Source organism: Ixodes scapularis, unplaced genomic scaffold, assembly GCF_016920785.2.
Source record: "Ixodes scapularis isolate PalLabHiFi unplaced genomic scaffold, ASM1692078v2 PGA_scaffold8__174_contigs__length_109621045, whole genome shotgun sequence".
Taxonomy (NCBI): domain Eukaryota; kingdom Metazoa; phylum Arthropoda; class Arachnida; order Ixodida; family Ixodidae; genus Ixodes; species Ixodes scapularis.
Genome location: NW_024609883.1, coordinates 29,508,634 through 29,529,086, shown reverse-complemented (window position 1 = coordinate 29,529,086; position 20,453 = coordinate 29,508,634). Strand labels below are relative to the sequence as shown.

The window sequence follows — 20,453 nt, the reverse complement described above, 5'->3', positions numbered from 1 at the left end:
ACTGACATAAAGGCATGATTATCTGGAAGTTTAAACCCTACACATACGCTCTGTAAGGGCATCCTCCGGAGCAGATAAACGAAAAACATGGTAGTGCGTGGCTGTTGTTGATGTTAACAACCTGAGCTTCGAGCAACTCCCGCGGGTTGAACGGTGGAAAACACAAACAGAGCAATACTGGACATGGGCAGGCTTCGAAAGTCGAAGTGCCAAGCCTTTACTCTGAAGCTAGATCGAGAAACACGGCTATGCCTTCGGCGAGGACGCCGCAGGCGCATTAGAGTGGGTCAGAGCGGACAGCAATTAACTAAGCGGTGTGTCGCACGCCACAAAGGTGTCGCATGCACGCAATTGCCTTCCACGATCCTGGTGGCGGAGCAGGGGCAGAGGTGGATACGACAGATGCCAGTTCTGCCATACCTCACCCCGCAGCCAGACAGGCGACGGAAGCCGGAGCAGATGCGAGATGGGGCGCCACAACGACAGCGACCCAATACTCTGTCTCATGATAACTTGGCGAACTGCAGAGGCAAGGATCCCGCGACTCAATAAGAGCGTCGGAGCGAGGCACGTGACCCGGCATCACGGGAGCGTTTATGTCACTATACCAAATGCGAGGCCTGAGGCCTGAAGGAACCGGCTGTCGTCTGCTTGCTGAATCGTCTGCTCCGAAACCAACCAACTTCGGACGAATGTCCACCGCAGCAACATTTCCATCCACTAGAATAGCTAGCACTTCGGGAACAGTTCATGAAAAAACCATACTCCCAACTTAGCCACGAATCTGCGATGGGTACTAATGCCAGGGCACAGTGCAATGTTTAAAGAAAAAACGGCCGATTACATGGCTGTGATTGCCAATGGCCACGGCACTACAAGGAGAAAAATATCGGGAGTTCATACAGATGTGGCACCACTTTTTAGGGGCAAACCTCCTTAGGGTCTAGCCTTGTCCGTTTGGCGTCCGTGCTCACATCGATCTTGCTGGTGCTCGTGATCGTACTCGTGAGCTCACGTGCTCGTGTAAGGAAAAAAAAAATGATGAAAAAAAATGTTTGCACAGTCAACAGGATTTGAATCTGTGCGGGGAGACCCCAATGAAGTTCTTGCCCATCGCCTTAACCACTCGGCCAGGACTGTGGGACGAGTAGGGGGCTCCGAGATGTGGTAGTAACTCGAGAGCTGGGGATGTTATGGATGAAACGTTGCATGTAGCCGCTCAACGTCTATAAAGGAGAGGGCGCTGCGGTCAAATGCGTATATAATCGCGTTAAACTTTGCATGCATTGGCTCAACGTTTATGGAGAGGGCGCTGCGTTCAAATGCGTATATAACCACGTTCCATACCACACATTCTCTTTCTGACATGGATGAAAACGAACGAAAGGCTCGGCATGCTGCGGCTCAGCGTCTACGCAGACAAGCACCACCAGAGCTTCGCCCCAATCAACATCATTCACCACGTGGATATGCTTGGTTTAGATTTAATTGAAACTCATTAATTTGTGTAGTATTTATTCTCTATATCTTCTCAATAGAGATGGAATCGTTCAATTTCCGTTAAAAGAAAAAGAAGACTAGAACTATTTTTTGTAGAGGACGGCACTGTTGCTGTGGCAGTAACGAGGCCCCCGTGGCCTTGACCACGTACTGTTCTAATGTGCCTTGCTCCGGCGCCCTTATTGGGTAGCGGGGGCAGCAGCCTCCACAGTTCGCCAAGTTATCGCGAAAGAAAGTATAGCACTTAGCACTTTTACGACCAAGTGCCAGGGTCGCGACATGTGACGACACGACACGCTGGCCCCTGTGACACAGCTGGCTGCCACTTCGGAATCACTGCCGGTGCATGGGTGGGACAGGACAGAAAACCCACCAGTTAGACACATTCCACGCACCATAGTAGAATGCCCAGCCCTTTGTCCTCAATATGCAAAGTCCCCCTCCCCCCCCCAAAAAAAGTCCCACATACACTCATGCTCAAACCCCATGACGCACATTGCCTGCAAGTGAAGCGAGTGCTCCCCAACCCACTGAGGTTTCTGGCAGCAGCCCAACCCATCGAGTCGGCTGGGGTTGCATGCTAAGAATTGCTGGCAAGTTAACGAAAATGCCGCTTGCTGAAAAAATGACGAGTAAAGCACACCACGCACTTGAAACGTTCGGCGAAGTTTCGTCTTTATGCAGCAGGGAGCAAAACAGCCGCACCAACTTCCTTTCTAGCCACTACACGGCGCAAAAAGGAAACAATAAAAAAACAAATGGTGCATCGAATGCTCGCGTGCACACGGTGTCCACTGACAGACGAGATGTTTGGTCCGGGGTCCGTCACTAGCTTGGAAAGGAGGAATGCCCCAAAGCGACGGTGGTCGCGCTTCCTCTCGGCCGTTGCGGAGGCAGCCACACTACCTACCCCCCAAAGTCCCAACAACAAAAAAGAAAGAAGAAAACTGCACTAGGAGGCGCTGCCAACAGTTCCTGGGGCCAGCGTCGGCAATGGACGACAAAGCGACGTGTTGCCGACCGCAGTTCGCAGGCCCCCATCCAATGGCATGTCGCTATGCCGCGATATCACTGCGTCCTGACAATCACCACATGTGGGTCTCGCGAATCTCGCCTATTATCTGGCTGGCCTTGTGGAGTGCCTGCGAGCAAAAAGAAAATAAAAAAGATTTGCATCACTCGAATGCAAGGCCTTCACAAATTGATGAACAGCAAGATATGTGTAAGGCGAGCAATTCTGTCTTTATGGGGGGGGGGGGGGGGGTTGCAGAGGTGAGGGAGACGTTGTCCTTGCAGGGGTTGCAAAACTGTTTTCCCAACTGCCCCTCCTTGCAGAGAGGTTCAGCGATGTCACGGCGAGCTCCGATTAGAGGACATAGCGGCTAGATGTCGTGTCTACCCACTATTTCCTCCAATCTGAGTGAGCGAATTTGTCCGCTCTTTGCAGGGAGGGTGCAGTGGCGTAGGGAATCGGGATGGCGTCATCTGCCGGTCGTGGCAATGACTGTCTCGTTTTTCCTACGGCTTTAGAAAATCCACTGACTTTTTTTTAATCAAAACTGAGCCTTTGAGAAAGGGGAGTCGAAATAACGCGAAGAGGGTACACAGTTTCTGTTGACTAGCAACCACCAGATGTGCTACAATGAACAAAGGACCCACGGCCGAGACGCTGTTTGCACGTGCGATCCCCCTCTCCCCTTTTTGTCCCTCCTTCCCCATAGGCAGAGAGACACCTCGCTTTTTCATACCTCTCCTCTCGTGTGCGAAGGGACGTGTATTGGTAAATTTGTATGCCAAACATGACTTTAATTGCACTACATCAGCACTAGAATTTTTGAAATTTTCTATGTCTGATCTGCACCCTGCCCTGGGGTCTGGCAGGCAACGTAGAAGGTGCAGCCATAGCCTCCTCTATACTCACAAAGCCTCGCAGTTTGACAACAGAGCCATAGAGTGCCCGGTCGCAGATTTAGAGCGTGAGGATCTGGTAGCACAGAGCATTTCTCAGGGAATCTGGTATGGAGCGCAGAGCTTTTGAGTGGCGAGGACCCGAAACACACCCGTTTGCTAAGGAGAAATTGATGCGACTGGCTGCAGATGTCGGGGCTACGGCGATTGCGGCCACCGAGGCCTGTGGCAGAGGCTACATTGTCAGCGTGCTCAGCGGCTCAGCCTCGTCGTCGTTATTTTGTCTTTAGCAGTACAAGTGCGAGTTGCTCTCGCTTGTCATCGAAGTATAAAGTTGTGAGTGCCATGGTGCATAAACCGCCAAAAACTCCAAGCAGGGTATGATGACCTTTCGACGCTGTTCCCATGTACAAATATCTGTAGTCTGTAATAAATCAGCCACGGCAGTTTGCCGCACAATTTTGAGCGAAAACGAAACAGACGAAACAAAAGCGGAGGAACGGACAAAGGGGTGGCGTTCTATTCCTCGCCAACAGGAAAAAAACAAGTATAGTGTGTTTCGGCATCTTGCCGCAGCGGGGCGCCCGTTACATGCCTCTCCTCTCATCTGTTGTCTGCCGCTCTACTTCTTCACTTTCGGCGGCGGCGTCTCGTGGCGATCTGCCAGGCTTTGTCAGAATAGGAGGCTATGGTATTGCATTTCGGCCTCATTATTTAGGGCATGTTGAGCGAGCATGCTCGCACATATTGTGGGGGAGTTTGCAAGGGGGGAAGAGAACAAGCGCACACTTTGGAGGAAATGGGGAGATGCGAAAGAACAGGATTGAGGCTGGGGTATGCGACTACAGGAAATGCCAACTTACGTTCCACTAAATTTAGCGGATGGTGTTCACAATGCCACACGACACCGCAACGTGACGCCACAACTTGAAACCACAACATGATGCCACGGTTATGTGACACCGCATCATGCGACACCTTGATATCATATCATGCGACACCATGACTCGACAACATAATGCCACATGACATGGCCGCACGGTTGCTTGGTTGTGGTATGATGTAGAGTCAAGTCGCGCCACAACATGCCCGTGTGGGGCTAACCCAGCGCAACTCAAAACGTGCCGGACGCCCTGCATCTCCCAACTTCACCCGCAGGATTAAGAAGTCAATAGAACCCCTTCAAAAGTGTGCGCCACCTAGTAGCCGCTGCAGCAGTTACCCGAGTCTGCCATTGTTTGAGTACATACTGCAATGCCATTGAACACAAGGCCATCGTTCGGATTTAAATTGGCTCGGCTCGGCTCGCATTCAGAGGGGACTCTGATCCAATCGCGCGTTTTGCGCTCAAGAAACGGTGACCGCTGACGTCGCTCGATGAAGTACCGAAAAGGGCCTACGTCCCCCCCGAGACGCTGGTGCCTGCCTTCAAGCCTGCCCCCGGGAGGCCTCACCTTGACCATCTGGGCGGCCTCCCTGCGCCTGACGGCCACGTGCTCCGACTCAGCGAGGAGCTGGTCGAAGCAGTCGTGCTTGTAGAGGTGTGTGACCAGCTCGCTCTGCAGGTTGTCCTTCACGAAGTTCACCAGGAAGTGCATGATGGCCTTGGGCACCGAGTCCTGGATGTTCTTGCGCACGATCAGGAAGTACGACCGGATGAGCCGCTCTGCAACCCAGAGGCACGGGGTTCAAGAGGGGCGAGGGCCACACTGCCGTGACGCCCGACGGTGCCGCCGAACGGGCCAAGCTCGTGGCCGGTCGACATATTTGCACCCGACTGCGTCGCAACTGTTTTTGACTCCTCACAACGAGAGAACACGGTAGCACACTGCTGCCATTTGCCAGGTAACCCCCGGAATGCTCCTGGTCCGCGAATACCTAGACTGGTGTTTGCGAGATTAGATCCACGCGCCATCTACGAGAAATCCTCACCTAGAACAACGTTGTCTCAATTTCTTTAAGCGTACGGCGAAAGAATGATGCGTAAAGAAATGTACGCACGTCGGATGTGTTCCGGGCTAGACGACGGAAGTGTTATCTCGTCGCGACTGTCACGGGCAGTTGCGACGCAGCTGGTCGCACTCAAATGCAAGGGTGTGAACCGGCCCTTAGGGTATCGACGCACCATTCCCCAAGCGTTTCACTTTGGTGCCCGGCGCGGAGCGAAGCGCAATTGGCCAGAATTACGACTGGGAAGTGTGACCTCCCCAGCTCTGGATGTGGTGTCGGCACGTTCGGGCCGCTTTGCACCGTCATGCGTCGTTTTAACGTTTCTGGAGGGTGGGAAAGCATTCTTAATTACAAATAGCGCTAAGACAAAGAGAGACGAAGAAGTGGACAGGACGGGCGCTAACAGTCTTAGTGCTACAGAGTCTGCCGGCAGCTTCATTGGCAAACTCTGTCTGAACTGTCTCGTGGTGAGATTCCGTTTCGCCCGCCGCCAACACTGGCAACGGTGGTACCCACTGTAGTGAAAGTTAGAGCCACTAAATAGGCGACGCTTCGGAGTAGCGACGCTTTAGCCATCTTGTTCACTAAAACTATCGTTGCCAGCTAACCGAAACTGCGGAGAACAGTTTTTCGTCCTCCCGAAACGCAAAAAGAAGCCCGCAATAGAGCACAAAGATGTCCCCTGAGCTTCTGGACGTCATATCCGAAGCCTGGGAAGTCCCATTTTCGAATCCTAGTCGTTGCCGGCTGGGCCGGCTCTGCACTGGCAAGAAAATGGCAGCACCCTTGTCGATACCCCTAAGCGTAGCTCATTCAGTGGCTCCAAGCGGCGCAAAGCAGGAGAGTCTTACCAATGACCTCACAGTCCCGTTGCTCCCGGGGGGACAGCTTGCGAGAGCCCGCAGTCGGCTGCAACGAGAGGGTTGCCAATTCAGAATGCGTGCCAGGGTCAATGCCGTCATTCGAGTGCACGGTACGGTGCAACGTTTTTAGAACAACTCAGTTGGGAAACTGCCATTGGAGCCTGCTTTGGAGAAGTGGCTCCAACCCGTACTTAAAGGACAACTCCCGCCAAAATTCAAAATGAAATAAATTACTGTTATCGCTGTAGTGACAGAAAATACGACCCCAGCCAAAATATTACGTCCGTGGGGCGCCGCATTTTCAACTAATGCCGATAATAAAAATGCAAACCGCCGCGAGCCGCTACTCCTTAGCGGGCGGCCAGCAAGTTGCCGATCGCTAAAGCAACAGTGGGTTGTGACGTCAGGATCGTTCTCAATTTTTTTTTCTCCGGTCCGGGCGTTGCGCGCTTCTTTTTGAGTCGCTACCACTGCTACTTCGGCTTGTGATTGGCATGTTTAGCCGTTGCTTTTATCTGTAGCCCGTGTAGCTTCGGTATAGCCTTTTGTTTATTTGCTTGTGAGGACTCCAAGACTTGTTTTAGCGAGCAACTCAGTGCGCCCAAGACTGTCCAGCTGTTCCTCGAAAGATGCCGAGTGCAACTTGTAGTGCTGTGGGCTGCTCAAACAACCCGCTGCGCAGCCAGGAGGTGCTTTTTCACAACTTTTCAATGGACCGCAAATTAGAGAAGGTGTGGGTCAACGCTGTTCGACGAGTTCATTTTGGACTTCGGCTGTTACGCGCCTGAGGAAAAAAGAATGAAAAAACAGACGCGTACAGCCCAGCACACGTGTGTTCCAGTGCCGCGGCCCATGCCGGAGAGACTCAAAACTTTGTGTCTGGAACTCACAAGCAGCGCGAAAGCGAGAGGGCCCCCAGTACTGTACGTCCCTGGCAGCGCGGCGTAGAGCAACGCCGCTCCATCCACGGAGCCCCAATGACAATTTAAGCCTAGCGACGAGTACGGAAGACCGCACGCACGGCAACAGCCGCCGAGTACGGCACCGAACGAGTTCACTCGTTTTCCAGTCGCTAGCTTTTGGGTCTACAAGCGACGAGTACGGCATAGCGCACGCACGACGGCGGCCACCGAGTACGGCAACGAACGAGTTCACGGGTTTTCCAGTCGCTAGTTTCTGGGTATATGCACTAACTCTTGCTACATAAGCTGGATAACTACCACATACACAGAATAAGAACAAAATCAGCTTACCTCCTATCTTTAGATGGCTAGCACAACAGAGGTAGGTGCTGCTCGGCCTGCATACTCGTTGAACGAGAACGATCCTGACGTCACGTTAACATAGCGGCTGATTTCCAGTGTTTCCGGGGCCTCGAGCGGCTAGTTTCGGTTTTGTTGGCCGCGCCCCAAACAAAACTTTGAGGCGTCGATATCTTTAAAACTACGCACAATAACAAGAAAAAAATTACACCTTGCAATTCAGGGACGCTGACTGCACTAAAAACAGTCATAATCCCAGAATCGAAAGTATGAACCGGAGGTGCCCTTTAAAAACCAAACCATAGGCTGACATTTCTGCCGCAACAACCACATTGAAAATCAGGCGTGTCAGAGCTGTAAAACCAAAGTAAAAATACAGTTTACCAGCATCTGCAAAGTTAATTTTGCTGATCCCCTCGTCCCAAAACAGATTATGTATGTTTAACTAACCAACAATTTAATGGAACAAACTAGCTGCCAATGCCAAGTGGAGGCGCTTTTATTGAGTCTCATTTGCAGAAGCTCATTTCTGGTGGATGCTAAGGCTTCGCATCCCAAGGGCAAGTTTCTCAACTGAGTTCTAGTAACGTTGGTCAATGCAACCGGCCTCGAGGAACTTCCAGTTTTGAGGAAATCTGCACTGAACTGGGTGCGGCTTGACTAAGTTTAAACTCGCAGTCTGTTTTCCATATACCGTAAAATGCTGGGGGAATGCCTACACCACTTTTACTGAAAACTGGGTTAATCTAGACACGGGCGCTTGTCCGGTCATGTCGGGCGGTTAACGTATAATTTGCAAAATTCCCAAGTTTGGGAAATGCTAATACTGGACACTTGACCGAAGTGGGTGCTCCTGCGGTATTTTACGGTAATTGTTACCACCAGCTTGACTCCCCTACTGATTTAATAATAACTAACAAAATTCTCTCTCTGGAATTTTAAAGGAAGTTAGCTAGACTGAAATTTATTTGTCAATTCTGGTGCAACAAACTTTGACTTGAATTCTCATCCTATCTCCAGTCATCCTTGAGCACAAACTAGACATGACCCTCCCCCCAAAATAACTCTCGTATTTACTCGCACAAATGCTTCGAAATACACTTTCTTTCAGGGAACCAATACAGAATGGAACAACCTGCCTCACCATATATTATTTGCTTCCAACAAGTAGACACGTTGCAAAACATGCGGCACCGACCGCGGGGGTGAAAGGGGAATGGCGGGAACAGAAGGCACACAATTGGTTGTAGCAGACAATAAAGATGACTTAGGAAATTTAGGTAAGCGAGAGAGAGAAAGTAAGCGATTGTGCTACCGCCCTCCCTCTTCTCTTTACAGGACAAGCAGCGTACAGGACTTTACGGGCGGTGTTTTCGGATTTCTTGAATAGTAGTGCCTTTTTGATGAGTTTGTTTCGTGCCTTTATATTTTTCATTCCTTTTCTTGTTCTGGCGTTCCTGCGTAAACAGGACTGGAGTCTCTGCGTTCTTATGTAAAAAGAACCGAGTTTGGTGGTTCTGGTGCTCCCAGCCATGAGCTCTAGCTGCCCCACCAAACAGCCCGTTCAAACCAAAATCACACAAGCTCTTTGGAGAATTGCACTTCGCAGTACCGGCAATACCCAAACCGGATCTAGGCAGGGCTGCAGCCTGCACGGTGCTGCGGCATCACCGAAAACTGCCTAACCCGAGAAAGTGCTCCGCAGGAAGGAGGAAAAAAAAAACAAGAACTCAACCTGTTACAGCAAAATAACCTTCTGCTGGCAAAGGTTGATGCCGCAGCACCGTGCGTTAAGACACATACAGCCAACTAACAAGCTAACTAACCCACGCTCTCCTGCCTGGCTCATTTTCGTTCGAGAAAGCATTATTTTGTTTCAGAAAGGAAAAGCCAATTTGTAAATTTTGTCGTTAGAGATTGACACAAAATGGTCGTTGTTCGGACAAAGCGTTCGATTGCGGGCAAAAGAAAATCTCAGTGTACGTGAAATTGTTTTCATAAAACAACCCCTACTAGCAGCCAATCTGAATTGGCGCACTCAAGGTGGAGCGGCCAAAAACAAACTGCGTCAGCAGATGGCCCAAAACGGCGGCGCACTACCCAAAAAAAGGGAGTTTCGACACCTTAGAAAACTGTCTACAGCCCCTGCCAAGATGAGAACCTTGGCAGGGCATTCCTTTTCAATGTCGGGCATCCGACACACGCTTGTTGCCTTCTGACATCCTTTGGCTGCACACTCGAGGCATACGAGATGCCCAAGCGTCGTCCCAGGAGGGAAGCTTGCGCAGGAGGCGGGTCAACGAGGCTACTCCCTGGCGTTCTCATCCTGTCCGTACCTTCGCCCAGAAACTGAGAAAGAGGAGGAGATAATTAGGACATCAGAAAGCTGAGCTCTGGTTCGAATATGCATTACAACGCAGAATGCCGGCGTCCGGGCTTCGCGTTCGAATGCGTTAGACGAAAGCGGTGGAAACAAGGGCAGCTAGTTTCACGTCTACCCACTAATCACTCTAACCAGAGCTGCGCATTCCGACGACCGATCGCCTTCCCCTCTCCCTCAGTTCCTCAACACGTAGTGACTGCAGTCCCCCCCGTGCACAGTCACCTCCTCTGGCAGCAGGTTGACCGGCTTCATGGGGCTGCTGGCCGCGGCCAGCGACGGGTGGTGCATGGGGCTGGCCTGATCCGGGGTGTTGGCGCCGCTCTCGCCCCGACCCGCTGCAGTCACAGCCCCGACCACGTTGCCAATCCAGCCCAGCGCTTCGCTCGGGGCATTGGGACGCAGTGCAAGAGCCTGGGCAGTCTGATGGACGGTTCATTCGTTTATTTTAACGCAAAATATGTTTATCGATCGGAGAGAAAAAAGCGTCACACGTGGGCCGAGGCAACACAGAGCGTGCTTAGGCAACAGCAGGCAATGCAAAAACATACAAACAGAAGGCAGACTTAGTCACAATTAATCAGATGTAATCATAACTAGGCATAATTAATTTTAACGAACGACCTCAATGGGAATTGAACATCGTACCGCGTGACCTGTAGCCCAATACCTTTGCTCGACACCATAAGGAGGAGATGTAAGGGACTGCAAGCTGTACGACCAAATATGACTCGTGGAAACCTGCACTAGCTACTTACTGTTGGCACGTGCAAGTGGCTTCTGAACCATGTAGCACTTGATCTCCCGGCATCCCGGGGACGGACCGTATCGCACCGACAGAATGCTCGGCAGACAACCGACGTTCCGAATTCGCAGAGCAGCCAACGGATAGCGTAGCGGATGCAATAAACCAGAAACCCCTTGATTTGTTCGTCTTTGCCTCGTAAGTAGCATCAAATGCACCGAAGCAAGAGGCACATGTTTTGCACATTCGTGCAACAACGGTTGTTGGTACTCGTAAGAAACGCGAAGCCTGATTTTCATCGAGGGGCTTCAGCTAAAGCTCTCGCTCTCGTGACTACTTCAGGTGCTGTAAGGGTCTCCGTGGAATCTAAGAGCACTAATAAATCGGGGCACTACACTCGTCCTCGGTAGAAACGGAACGCACGGAAACATCTCCCTAAAGATATTCTCGCACGTTTCACTTCTGAATAAATTTAAACTTGTCTCAATCGCTCTGACGAACACGGGGGACACGAGCGCGTCGGGCGTGCAATGCACCCAAGTCACCCGAAGCTTTCCGTGACCAACCGTAACAAATCGTAACGCATGCATAATGTGAGCACAGCGCGTTCTGTGCTCTCCGGGTTTATCGAAATAATCGAGACAAGTTTAGGTTTCAATCACAGTGATGTGATTGGCCTAAGCCGTTTTGGAGCACCTTTTGGAGCAGCCAAAAACAGCGTTTTGGAGCAGCAGAAGTGACTTTTTGAGCAGCCGAAACAGTGTTTCGGAGCAGCAGAAGTGGCTTTCAGAGCAGATATTCTTAGAAAAATAAAAAAAAAAAAAATATTTGTTTTAAGTGACGGACAAACGAAAGGCACTTTGCTCGCCGAAATAAACGAATTATGGTCAAGTTCGACCACCTGGGAGTCTTTCAAGATGTAACTGAAATGTCAATGACATTGCACAATTTGCAATGCTTCAGTTAAATGATACATACATATGTACCCACTATACCGGGTGAAACAAGGAGACGGTAGGCTCTTTAAATCGACCGGAAAATTTGGTTTCTTAACCTATCACGCTACGACTTTGTGCAGCGTTGCCCACAGATGGTGCATTTGTTTCGTAAAATTTGCAAAGAGCGAACTTACCTGAGGAAAAAGTAAAGAAAGAAAAAGGCTTAGCTCCTATGGAAACGCAGCGACGCCACCGGTCTGCATTCAACACGGCGCCGTTTTGCACGGTAGACAAGAGATGGCGCAACGAACGCCGCCAACGAACGAGCATATGGGCGCCGAGAGCCGGCCGAGGTATTCCTCAAAGGCTCTTTAGCAGACGATCTTTTCGACTCAAAAGCAACGCGCGTTCCGCAGGCGGCGACAGTCGCAAAAACAAAAAAGACAGGCGCGGTAACAAGGAACTGCAGTTCCTTGTCTGCTAATTACGCCGGCTCTCGGCGTCGTCTGCTCGTTCGTTGGCGGCAGTTGGCGTCGCAACCGCTTGCGCCATCTCTTGTCTACCGTGCAAAACGGCGCCGTGTTGATTGCAGACCGGTGGCGTCGCTGCGTTTCCATAGGAGCTAAGCCTTTTTCTTTCTTTACTTTTTCCTCAGGTAAGTCCGCTCTTTGCAAATTTTACGAAAAAAATGCACCATGTGTGGGCAACGCTGCACAAAGTCGTAGCGCGATAGGTTAGGAAACCAAATTTTCCGGTCGATTTAAAGAGCCTACCGTCTCCTTGTTTTACCCGGTAGATAGATAAGAACCAAACTTCACATATTAAAATTTATTTGAAAATGACAAGCATAGTAGTAAATATTACAGCTTTAGGTTGACTAGTTATATAATATAATAAATGGAAGCAGTCTCCGACTGATTAAACACATAACTACTCCAGCGCAATGCGAAATTGTGCTCAAGAAAAAGGTGTATTACGAATGGCAAGTACTTTTTGCTTTACGAAACTTTCTGCAAGGCTGCTGCAAGCTTCGCTTTGGCTTGGGCTAGTAATGAATGTCCACTTCCAATATCTCCGAAGAGACATTGAGATATCCCACAAATGTAGAGTGCTGTAGGCATTGCCGAGCAATTACGAAAAACCGCTTGCCACCGTTTTACTGATTCCAGACGTGCCAGATTTTCGTCCAAAGTAAACGTAAAACAGTGAATTGCAAGCGTCCCAGCTGATGCTTCTGTCATGCAATCATGTTCATATGCACGTGAGGGCAACTTCGGCAGGCTTGCAGCTGCACGTGCTTCGTCGCACGAGCGGAAACGGCTGTTCCATCGAAACCGAAACCTAGTACCACTAGATAAGCTACGCTTCAGAGTAACGACACTTGGCCATATTGTGGCTTAAAATCATGGCTGCCAGTTATCTGAAGCTTTATCTGAAATCACAGGAAACACTCTTCCGGCCTCCACAACGTTTAAACAGTTCACGACAGAGCAAAGCAAGATTACATGAGCTTCCCAACACCGAATGTAATGCTGAGGAAGTCGCTCTTTTGAATTATGACGATCGGCAATTGCGTCTCTTCTGCACAAGCCCCAAAATGGCGGCGCCCACAACAATGTCGGGGAACGGAGTGCCGATACTCTAAGCGCAGCTCATTTAGTGGCTCTACACTAGATAAGCTACGCTCTACCAAAACCATGTCTCTCCACTCCGTCGCCAACTAGTTCCCGAAATAGTATGCAAAATGTAACTGCCCCAGCATGCGACAAAAACCAGTCCAGCGGCGCGTGCTTGCAAGGCCGGCAGGCGCGGTACAAGCCAAACCCACAGAAAAAAAAGAATCTGAGCGCATCGATGCAGGACCTCGCAAGCCAGGGTCAGAACGTTCTAGGGGCAAAGCTACTTAGGGGCTAGCCATGTCCGTATGTCCGTCCGCCGTCGGGTGCACGTGCTCCTATCCTGCTCGGGAGCTCACGCGCTCACGAGCACATGAGCACGTGCTCCCGTGCTCGTAAAAGGCAAAAAAAAGAAAAAAAGAATGCATTTCCACGTGGTGAGTGATGTTGATTGTGGCGATGCTCTGGTGGTGCTTGTCTGCGTAGAGACGGTGAGCCGCCGCATGCCGAGCCTTTCGTTCGTTTTCATCCATGTCAGAAAGAGAATGTGTGGTATAGAACGTGGTTATATACGCATTTGAGCATTTGACCGCAGCGTGACATGGATGAAAACGAACGAAAGGCTCGGCATGCTGCGGCTCAGCGTCTACGCAGACAAGCATCACCAGAGCTTCGCCCCAATCAACATCATTCACCACGTGGAGATGCGGTTGTTTGTTTTTTGAAGTGCTTTGTACAACGACTGAACCCGAGACAAACAAGCGCGCTGTGTGAGTTCAGCGTGCAGACATTGCCTTCTGTGCCTTTAGCTCACTTCACCAACTTTCTTTCGAGACAGATTTTTCAGGTTCCGGGGTTCCTCTCGAAAGGAAGCCCACCAAGAGAAATCTAGGTAATCAGTACTTCGCAACAGCAGTCTTTGAGTTAAAAAGAAATTTTTGTAGTAGCTTATGTTTTAAACAAGAACAGGAATGTCGATGGACTTGCGGCGGTCCTTATGTTTCAGTTTATAAAGCTCCATATCTGTATCGACGTACGGACTGGCTGGCAGAGACCAAATATAGTTTTCCCAAGGCCGCTGCTTTCAGGAGCAAGTGCCTCAGCTCACAAAGTACCTTCCGCCGCGCAAAAACGTGGTTTCGTTTCACAGCGTGACGGCATGGCTGGTACCCCAGCATGTTAGCGTCGGAGCGTCCGCACACGCCCGCATCTATCGTTGAAAAAATTTTAAAAAAGACGCGAGACGAGACTCACAAGACGCCGAGAGCGCGAAAGAACAGACGGCGGGAAAAACCATGCAAGACCGAATAGACGATTGATACAGGATATTTTGTGTCAGGCGGCCGCTTGCGCCACCTAGATCACGCAGGCTCAATTGCGGTACTCAGTTTAGTTTCGGTGTTGAAAGGCGACCAAAACTGGTCTTTTGGCGCAGGCTTGGCGCAGATTGCCCATATTTTGGCAAAATGCAGCAGGAAGTAGCAGGGTTGGCCCCTTGGCGCAGTTTGGCGCAATTGGCGCAGCAATCACATCACTGCAATCAATAGAGTACGCACACAGTATTTCAAACACGAATATTTCATGCTTTTGGTTAATTCAAACAAATTCAGAACGTTTTGTCGTCCCGCTACGTTTTGGATGTATTTAAAGCCGCTTAATTTGGACGACGTTTCTGTGCAATTCATACATCGAAGGATGTATCGACGTGATAGCGATGTGAATGGTTAGTTCAATGTTTTTTGCTTTTATTAAATAATTGGTCAAAGTGCGGCGCTTGTCCCGTCTATAACTTCCTCGTCTTCGTTATTTGTGCTCCGTTTCCAGTTGTGTCATGAACCAACTTGCCTGGATTGCCACTTTTATTCATACTTCTTGTTTTCGCGGAACCGTTCAGTGCACTTCTTTACGAGCGAGGAACAACACCCGCGGAGTTTTGCTTGTTTGCAAGCTAAACAAACTTCATTTTGTTTTCAGGTGTCATGTTCCGTCTATCGCAAAATCCCGCGAAGGCGTCCACCCAAAACGAAGAGATAAATGGCGAAAAACATGAGGTGGGCTATCATTGAGGATGAAATAGCGAAACCTTATCAAAAATTACTGATAAATACAGAGGCACCCGCTACAAACCACATGACACGGGAACTGACATCGCAGATCGCAAACACGGCAAATTCGGGTTTCACAATCCGATAAACACGCAGGAATTCACTACGAAAACTCCAGCGTCCCGAGAAAAGATACCACAGACTGTGGACGCAGCAGATTCCTGTTTCACAGTGCAATAAAAACGTGGAAAACGGCTACAAACTTTCGTGACACAGGATCCGACTTCGCGCGCACAGAACATAAGCAAAACAACTCAAAAACTCGCTCCGAAATCGCATCTACGGCAACCGACATTGCACGTGCAGATTGTGGACAAAAACGCGGGAGCCTGCTGCAAACTCGCCTCTCACAATCAATGTTTCTGAACTTTTATGTTGCATAAATTTAGCCAGTAAAACTAGATGGGCGATCTCACAGGGGAGGGTGCCCTTACGAAATTTTGTGGTAGTCTCGAGTACCTCGACCCGTCGACCGAAAGAGATAGGACGGCACGAACCTTGCCACTGGGTGCAGCCGGCTTGTCCCCCTCTCCCGCCGTGGCGGCAGGGAGGCCATTGACCTCGGCCACCTTGTTTCGCTTGGTCACCTCCTTGGCCAGGGTGCCGGCCAGCGCAGCGTCGTGGAAGTCCGGGTGCTTCGTGTTGATGTAAGACAATTCGATCGCCACAAGGTTTTCCACCTGCAGTCAAAGCCATTCATTTATTTATTTTATTATCCCCGGGCTTATTTATTAATTTAGTTATCCTAAAGCCAGGAGCATTACGGAGAAAGAAGAAATATATAAATAGAAAAAAGTAACAAAAAGTTGAAACTTAATTCTATGGATTAATATTTATTGAGACACAGAATATGCAGTGCATTTGGAACTGCACACTTGTTTGGGGGATCTCCAGAGCTCGGGAGTCGAGCTAAATTTCACTAAACGAGGATATTGAATCGTTCTATTTATAAACCCATTAAAGTCTATGAAGCGACGCAGGGTTTTGACCTTCATAGTGCAGTTCTTTCGTTTTCCTCTTTGCTTTCCTAGCGTTTTTTTTTTTTTGCTTGCGCTTGCAAACGCCGACTTTTTGGAGATGTCAGCTCTTGCAAAGCGGTGCCGTTGCTCTGTAAAGTGCTGCCAGATAAGTGATCACGACAGCAAGTCTTCCAGCAGCCATGTCGCCCCGGAAGATGACAAGCTGAATGCTATGTAGCCGAAGGAAATTGGGCGTTCGCATAGTGACAAACGTGTCCCAGGTATGTTTTCGTCGTTTCACTCCGGAGGCCTTCAAGATTCGCACTGGGTGCACCGAACGTTTGCGACTGAGAGAGAGCTGTTACGTAAAAGAACCTGGAACAGCCAGGTTATTACGTAACGACTGTCCGCAGAAGCCTTCGGACGTCCGAAATCTGCATAAGCCGACAGACGTTTTTTCTCGGCTTCCAAACCATCTTACGTAAAGATTGAATGTGTAGTGTACTGGTCCCTTCATACCTGTAAAGTGTCAACCTCCCACTACGAGTGGTATTCTCTCTAAAGCCGAGAACAGTGCAAACGCACTGTTATCGTAAATCCTGGCTTGTGATTGTACCTTTATAGATCATCTTATTCGTTTCGCTGCAGAGACGCAAACGACAGGCATAACAAAATCGTTTGTATGTTCCGCATACCCCGCAAAAGCCCTTCCCCAGTCACCTTGCAAAAAGCGCAAAACACAGAGTCCACACCGTCCTGACTTCCCAGTCTTTTACCTGCTTCCGAGCAGTTTGTACCTGCTAGTGGGTATGTCTAGTAAAACTGCAACTTGAAACTAGGGGCAGTCCCAGAGAGAGAAGAGGCAAAGTCAGGAAAGCTTGCTCGCTCTCTCCCCGATTTCTGAACTCTCAAGTGATTGTACCATAATAAATGCACCAATGCCTCTTCCCAAAATAAAGAAAAAGAACTTTATTCACTACGTAAAAAATGGTCTCAGTTCATGCATCTGTGGGGAGGTAGGAAATCTTGCCCAAATTTATTCACACCGCCATGATGAGCACAACAAACTCGCACAAGATTTAACAGGAAAATATCGGTGGTGACTTCAGTTTCCCTGAAATTCTGCATAACCGGTCGTTTGCAGGACCGAATCATCTACTCGAGCGCTGTGCGTCATTGTGAAAACACGTCGCTGTGCATACGCAGTCCAACATGCAAACGCAGTCCAACAACAGCATAAAAACGGCAGATTTAGGACAACAATCCGGAGTCCATTGTTCAATTAAAACGACGTAATTTTGTTTTGTCGTTTTGTCACCTTCTCGCAGTTCGTATTTAAAAAATCAAATGTGTTGTGTGATTTAGCCAAGAGTGCTGTAAATAAATGTTTGTTTTGTTCTTTTGCCCTAACTTTCCCCTGTTCCTTAAAAAAAAAAAAAGGGTTGGCTTATATTTTAATCATTTTTTTTTTATTCTCGGTGGGTTCAATAAATAGGGGTCGACCTATTTTCGGGTAAATACGGTAGTTGCGCGGACCCCCCGTAAACGCGTATTAACGTTCAAACCGCCGTCTGAACGTTTGAACTATTGACTGCTCTTTCGAACTCGTCTGTGCTTGTTCAATCGACAGGGATGCATAGATCAAACTTAGAACCGGTAATTGCAATAAGTCACAGGCCTCAAAAGACTCAAGTTTGAAGGTTGGGGTAAGTAGGCTCAATGTCAACAGTAGACACAAGGAGATGTGGATTATTGTTACCAGTGGCCATCACCGACTTGTTATGCCCATCGACGTAGAGCATTGCAACTACCGTTCACGCTTTTTTAGCCCGGGCAAAGTCGCGACTAAAAGTAGCGACCAGAATCTCATCAAGTGAATTGGGCCTTAGCGTCCATTCTGGGGCGTTCACGTGGAACGAATCGCTGCACGTCACATTATTTATGCGAAGTTTTGCGGCGTAATGAGCCTCATTAATATTGCTCGGGCCACTGAAGTAGCAAAACATTGCCAGGAACACATAGAATCAACAATTCTAACGTGAAAAAAGCAGGGGGACTCACACCGACACCGACAACGGCACATTCCAATGGTTCGCTCATGAAGGACGGCGCTCCTTGCCCACACTACATCATGCATGTGCAGTGCCGGTGCCGTGCCGCTAGGGGTGCTCCAGTTCGTTTGTTAAACACGCTAGACAAACTGTACATGCTCCTCAGGCAGGGAATATGCGGTTACCATAGTGAGGCCAAACACTCCGCTGATCTCTTTTGTTCCACCGTGCACTGAAGGTAAGTGATACCAAATTTCTCTGAAACTTGAGAGATAAATAACGCAAAAATAAGTATTATAATGGCAAAATGGGCCGTAGTGCCCATAATGCATGATGAAAGACCATTTCCTAACGCCCCGACACCCGGAGCAGCCGACGCGGGGGCACATACCATGGTGTTTGCTGCGGGCAGGCGTCGCCGAAGCAGCTGCGTCACCACCTCGACGATGCACTCGTGAAGCTTGGGGAAGCGGAGCATCTCTTGCTGAAACGGAACGAGTCCACTGCATTACAGCGTCGGCCGTCGAAGAGAAGGAAGCGAGCTCCAGCAAATTCACTCCAAAGCGTCAGTCCCGAAAAGACGACTTCGAAGTCGCTACAATTCGAGACATTCCTGTCAACGCCCCCGACACAAACCTTGGAGACAAGTACTGAAATTTGATGCAACTGTCGTGCCCGGTTGCCTACATTTCCAGTTCAAGGTCGGTGCCTTCCAAGGTGCTTTGCAACATGTACTCGGCCGAAATGCTGCGGGGCGGCATTACACTCCTGCCGCATGCAATGCCCCACACTCTAACACTTGTAAGATGGAAGCTGCATGGCTTCGGCTGGTAACAGGTCTAGATGCTCAAAGAATCGCCAGGAAAGATATAACAGAGGTCAATGGTTTCACATTTTCAAAACGCTCTCGGGCACTATTCTTATAGATGACTGGAACTTTTTCTGGCCTTTTTGGTGAGCTATGCAGACTAGAAACTTAATATGCTCTAAAACAACGGATCAGGTGCTCTGAAAACCCGGCGACGAATGACTTCACTTCGAGATATTTCCAACTCCCATTACGCTCCTTCCTACTAAGGTCCCAAACAATAGCAGAGGTTATTTCTGCGGCAAGGAAAATACGGTAGGGACGCAAAGCTATCAATAGTACTACCGCAAAATCCCGAGAGATAACCCGCCTAACATCAAGAGCAAATCAGGTGAAAATATGAAGTGGGCTAACTTTCAATGTACAATCAAGAAAAGTTAGAAAGATTGCTATTTTTAGATTGTGTCCCATCCAAGCTTGTTACGGCGGTGAGGGGCAACGAAGCAAAGATGACTGTACTTCCCAGTCGGCAATGTTCGCTTATATCCAGCCAAAGCTAATTAGCCCATTTATGCTGAGGCCATCATTGATCCCAACACTACTGTATTTACATCAATGTAGGCAGACCCATTTTTCAATTTTTGAAAATCTGAAGTAGGGGCGGGGGGGTCGACTTATAATCGAACCAAAGCATCCCGCCATCAACAAAAACGAAACAATCGCAATATCAAGAACACCTCGGCTTGTTACGAGTTCAGCCAACAGTACCTGTAGCATTGCGCCATTCTGTGCACTCATTTTACAGATTATTTTTTTTATTTGCACAAACGAGAATTAGTATTGATAGCCATTCGCGAATTAGCCCGTATGTATGGCGGTGAACAGCGCATGACGCGTCCGACTCCAAGGGGTGGCGGCACTTCTTGTAAGAGCCACTCTGGAGGCCGCTGGAACAGCCTTACGGCTCACTCCTTGTGGCTTCTCTTCGTAGTTTTTCGCATAATTCACAGTCGCACATTGTTTGATCGAGTGTCAAGATCATGCTGGAGAGCTATGTTCTTTTGTACTGACACGTGTGATCTGGGCAGCTTAGGTTTTCAATGCAAGCAACCAACAACTGCGCTGTTGGACGCAAGTTCGACACGTCGGAGCGGGTGATGCTCCGGTGGAGGCCGCAATGGCACGGGATGTTAAACTGCAACGGCAAACGAAGAGGCTTCCGCAGGCCAAAGTCTGGATAGTTGAGGATGCCTTCCAAAGTTGGAGGCCAGGCTTGCAACGTTTGCCGCAAAAGTGCACAGTCGGTCCCCACCCCTGAGGTGCAACGCAATCGCCGAGCAAGCGAGGAAGATGCGGTTGATCCTGTCA

The 20,453-nt window shown here is 49.4% G+C and overlaps 1 protein-coding gene across 1 annotated transcript in view; it reads right to left on the bottom strand.

Moving 5' to 3' along the window:
* Positions 1-2,154: 2,154 nt before the first annotated feature.
* Positions 2,155-20,453, bottom strand: part of LOC8052093 (dynamin-1-like protein) — a 48,769-nt gene continuing 30,470 nt past the window's right edge. The window contains exons 10-15 of the mRNA XM_040207563.3: positions 18,669-18,761; positions 15,765-15,947; positions 10,089-10,286; positions 6,210-6,267; positions 4,863-5,074; positions 2,155-2,642 (exon numbers count right to left, since the gene is read on the bottom strand). Of these exons, the coding sequence (XP_040063497.1) occupies positions 2,586-2,642; positions 4,863-5,074; positions 6,210-6,267; positions 10,089-10,286; positions 15,765-15,947; positions 18,669-18,761 (801 nt within the window). The 3' untranslated portion in view covers positions 2,155-2,585. The remainder of the gene's footprint in view (positions 2,643-4,862; positions 5,075-6,209; positions 6,268-10,088; positions 10,287-15,764; positions 15,948-18,668; positions 18,762-20,453) is intronic.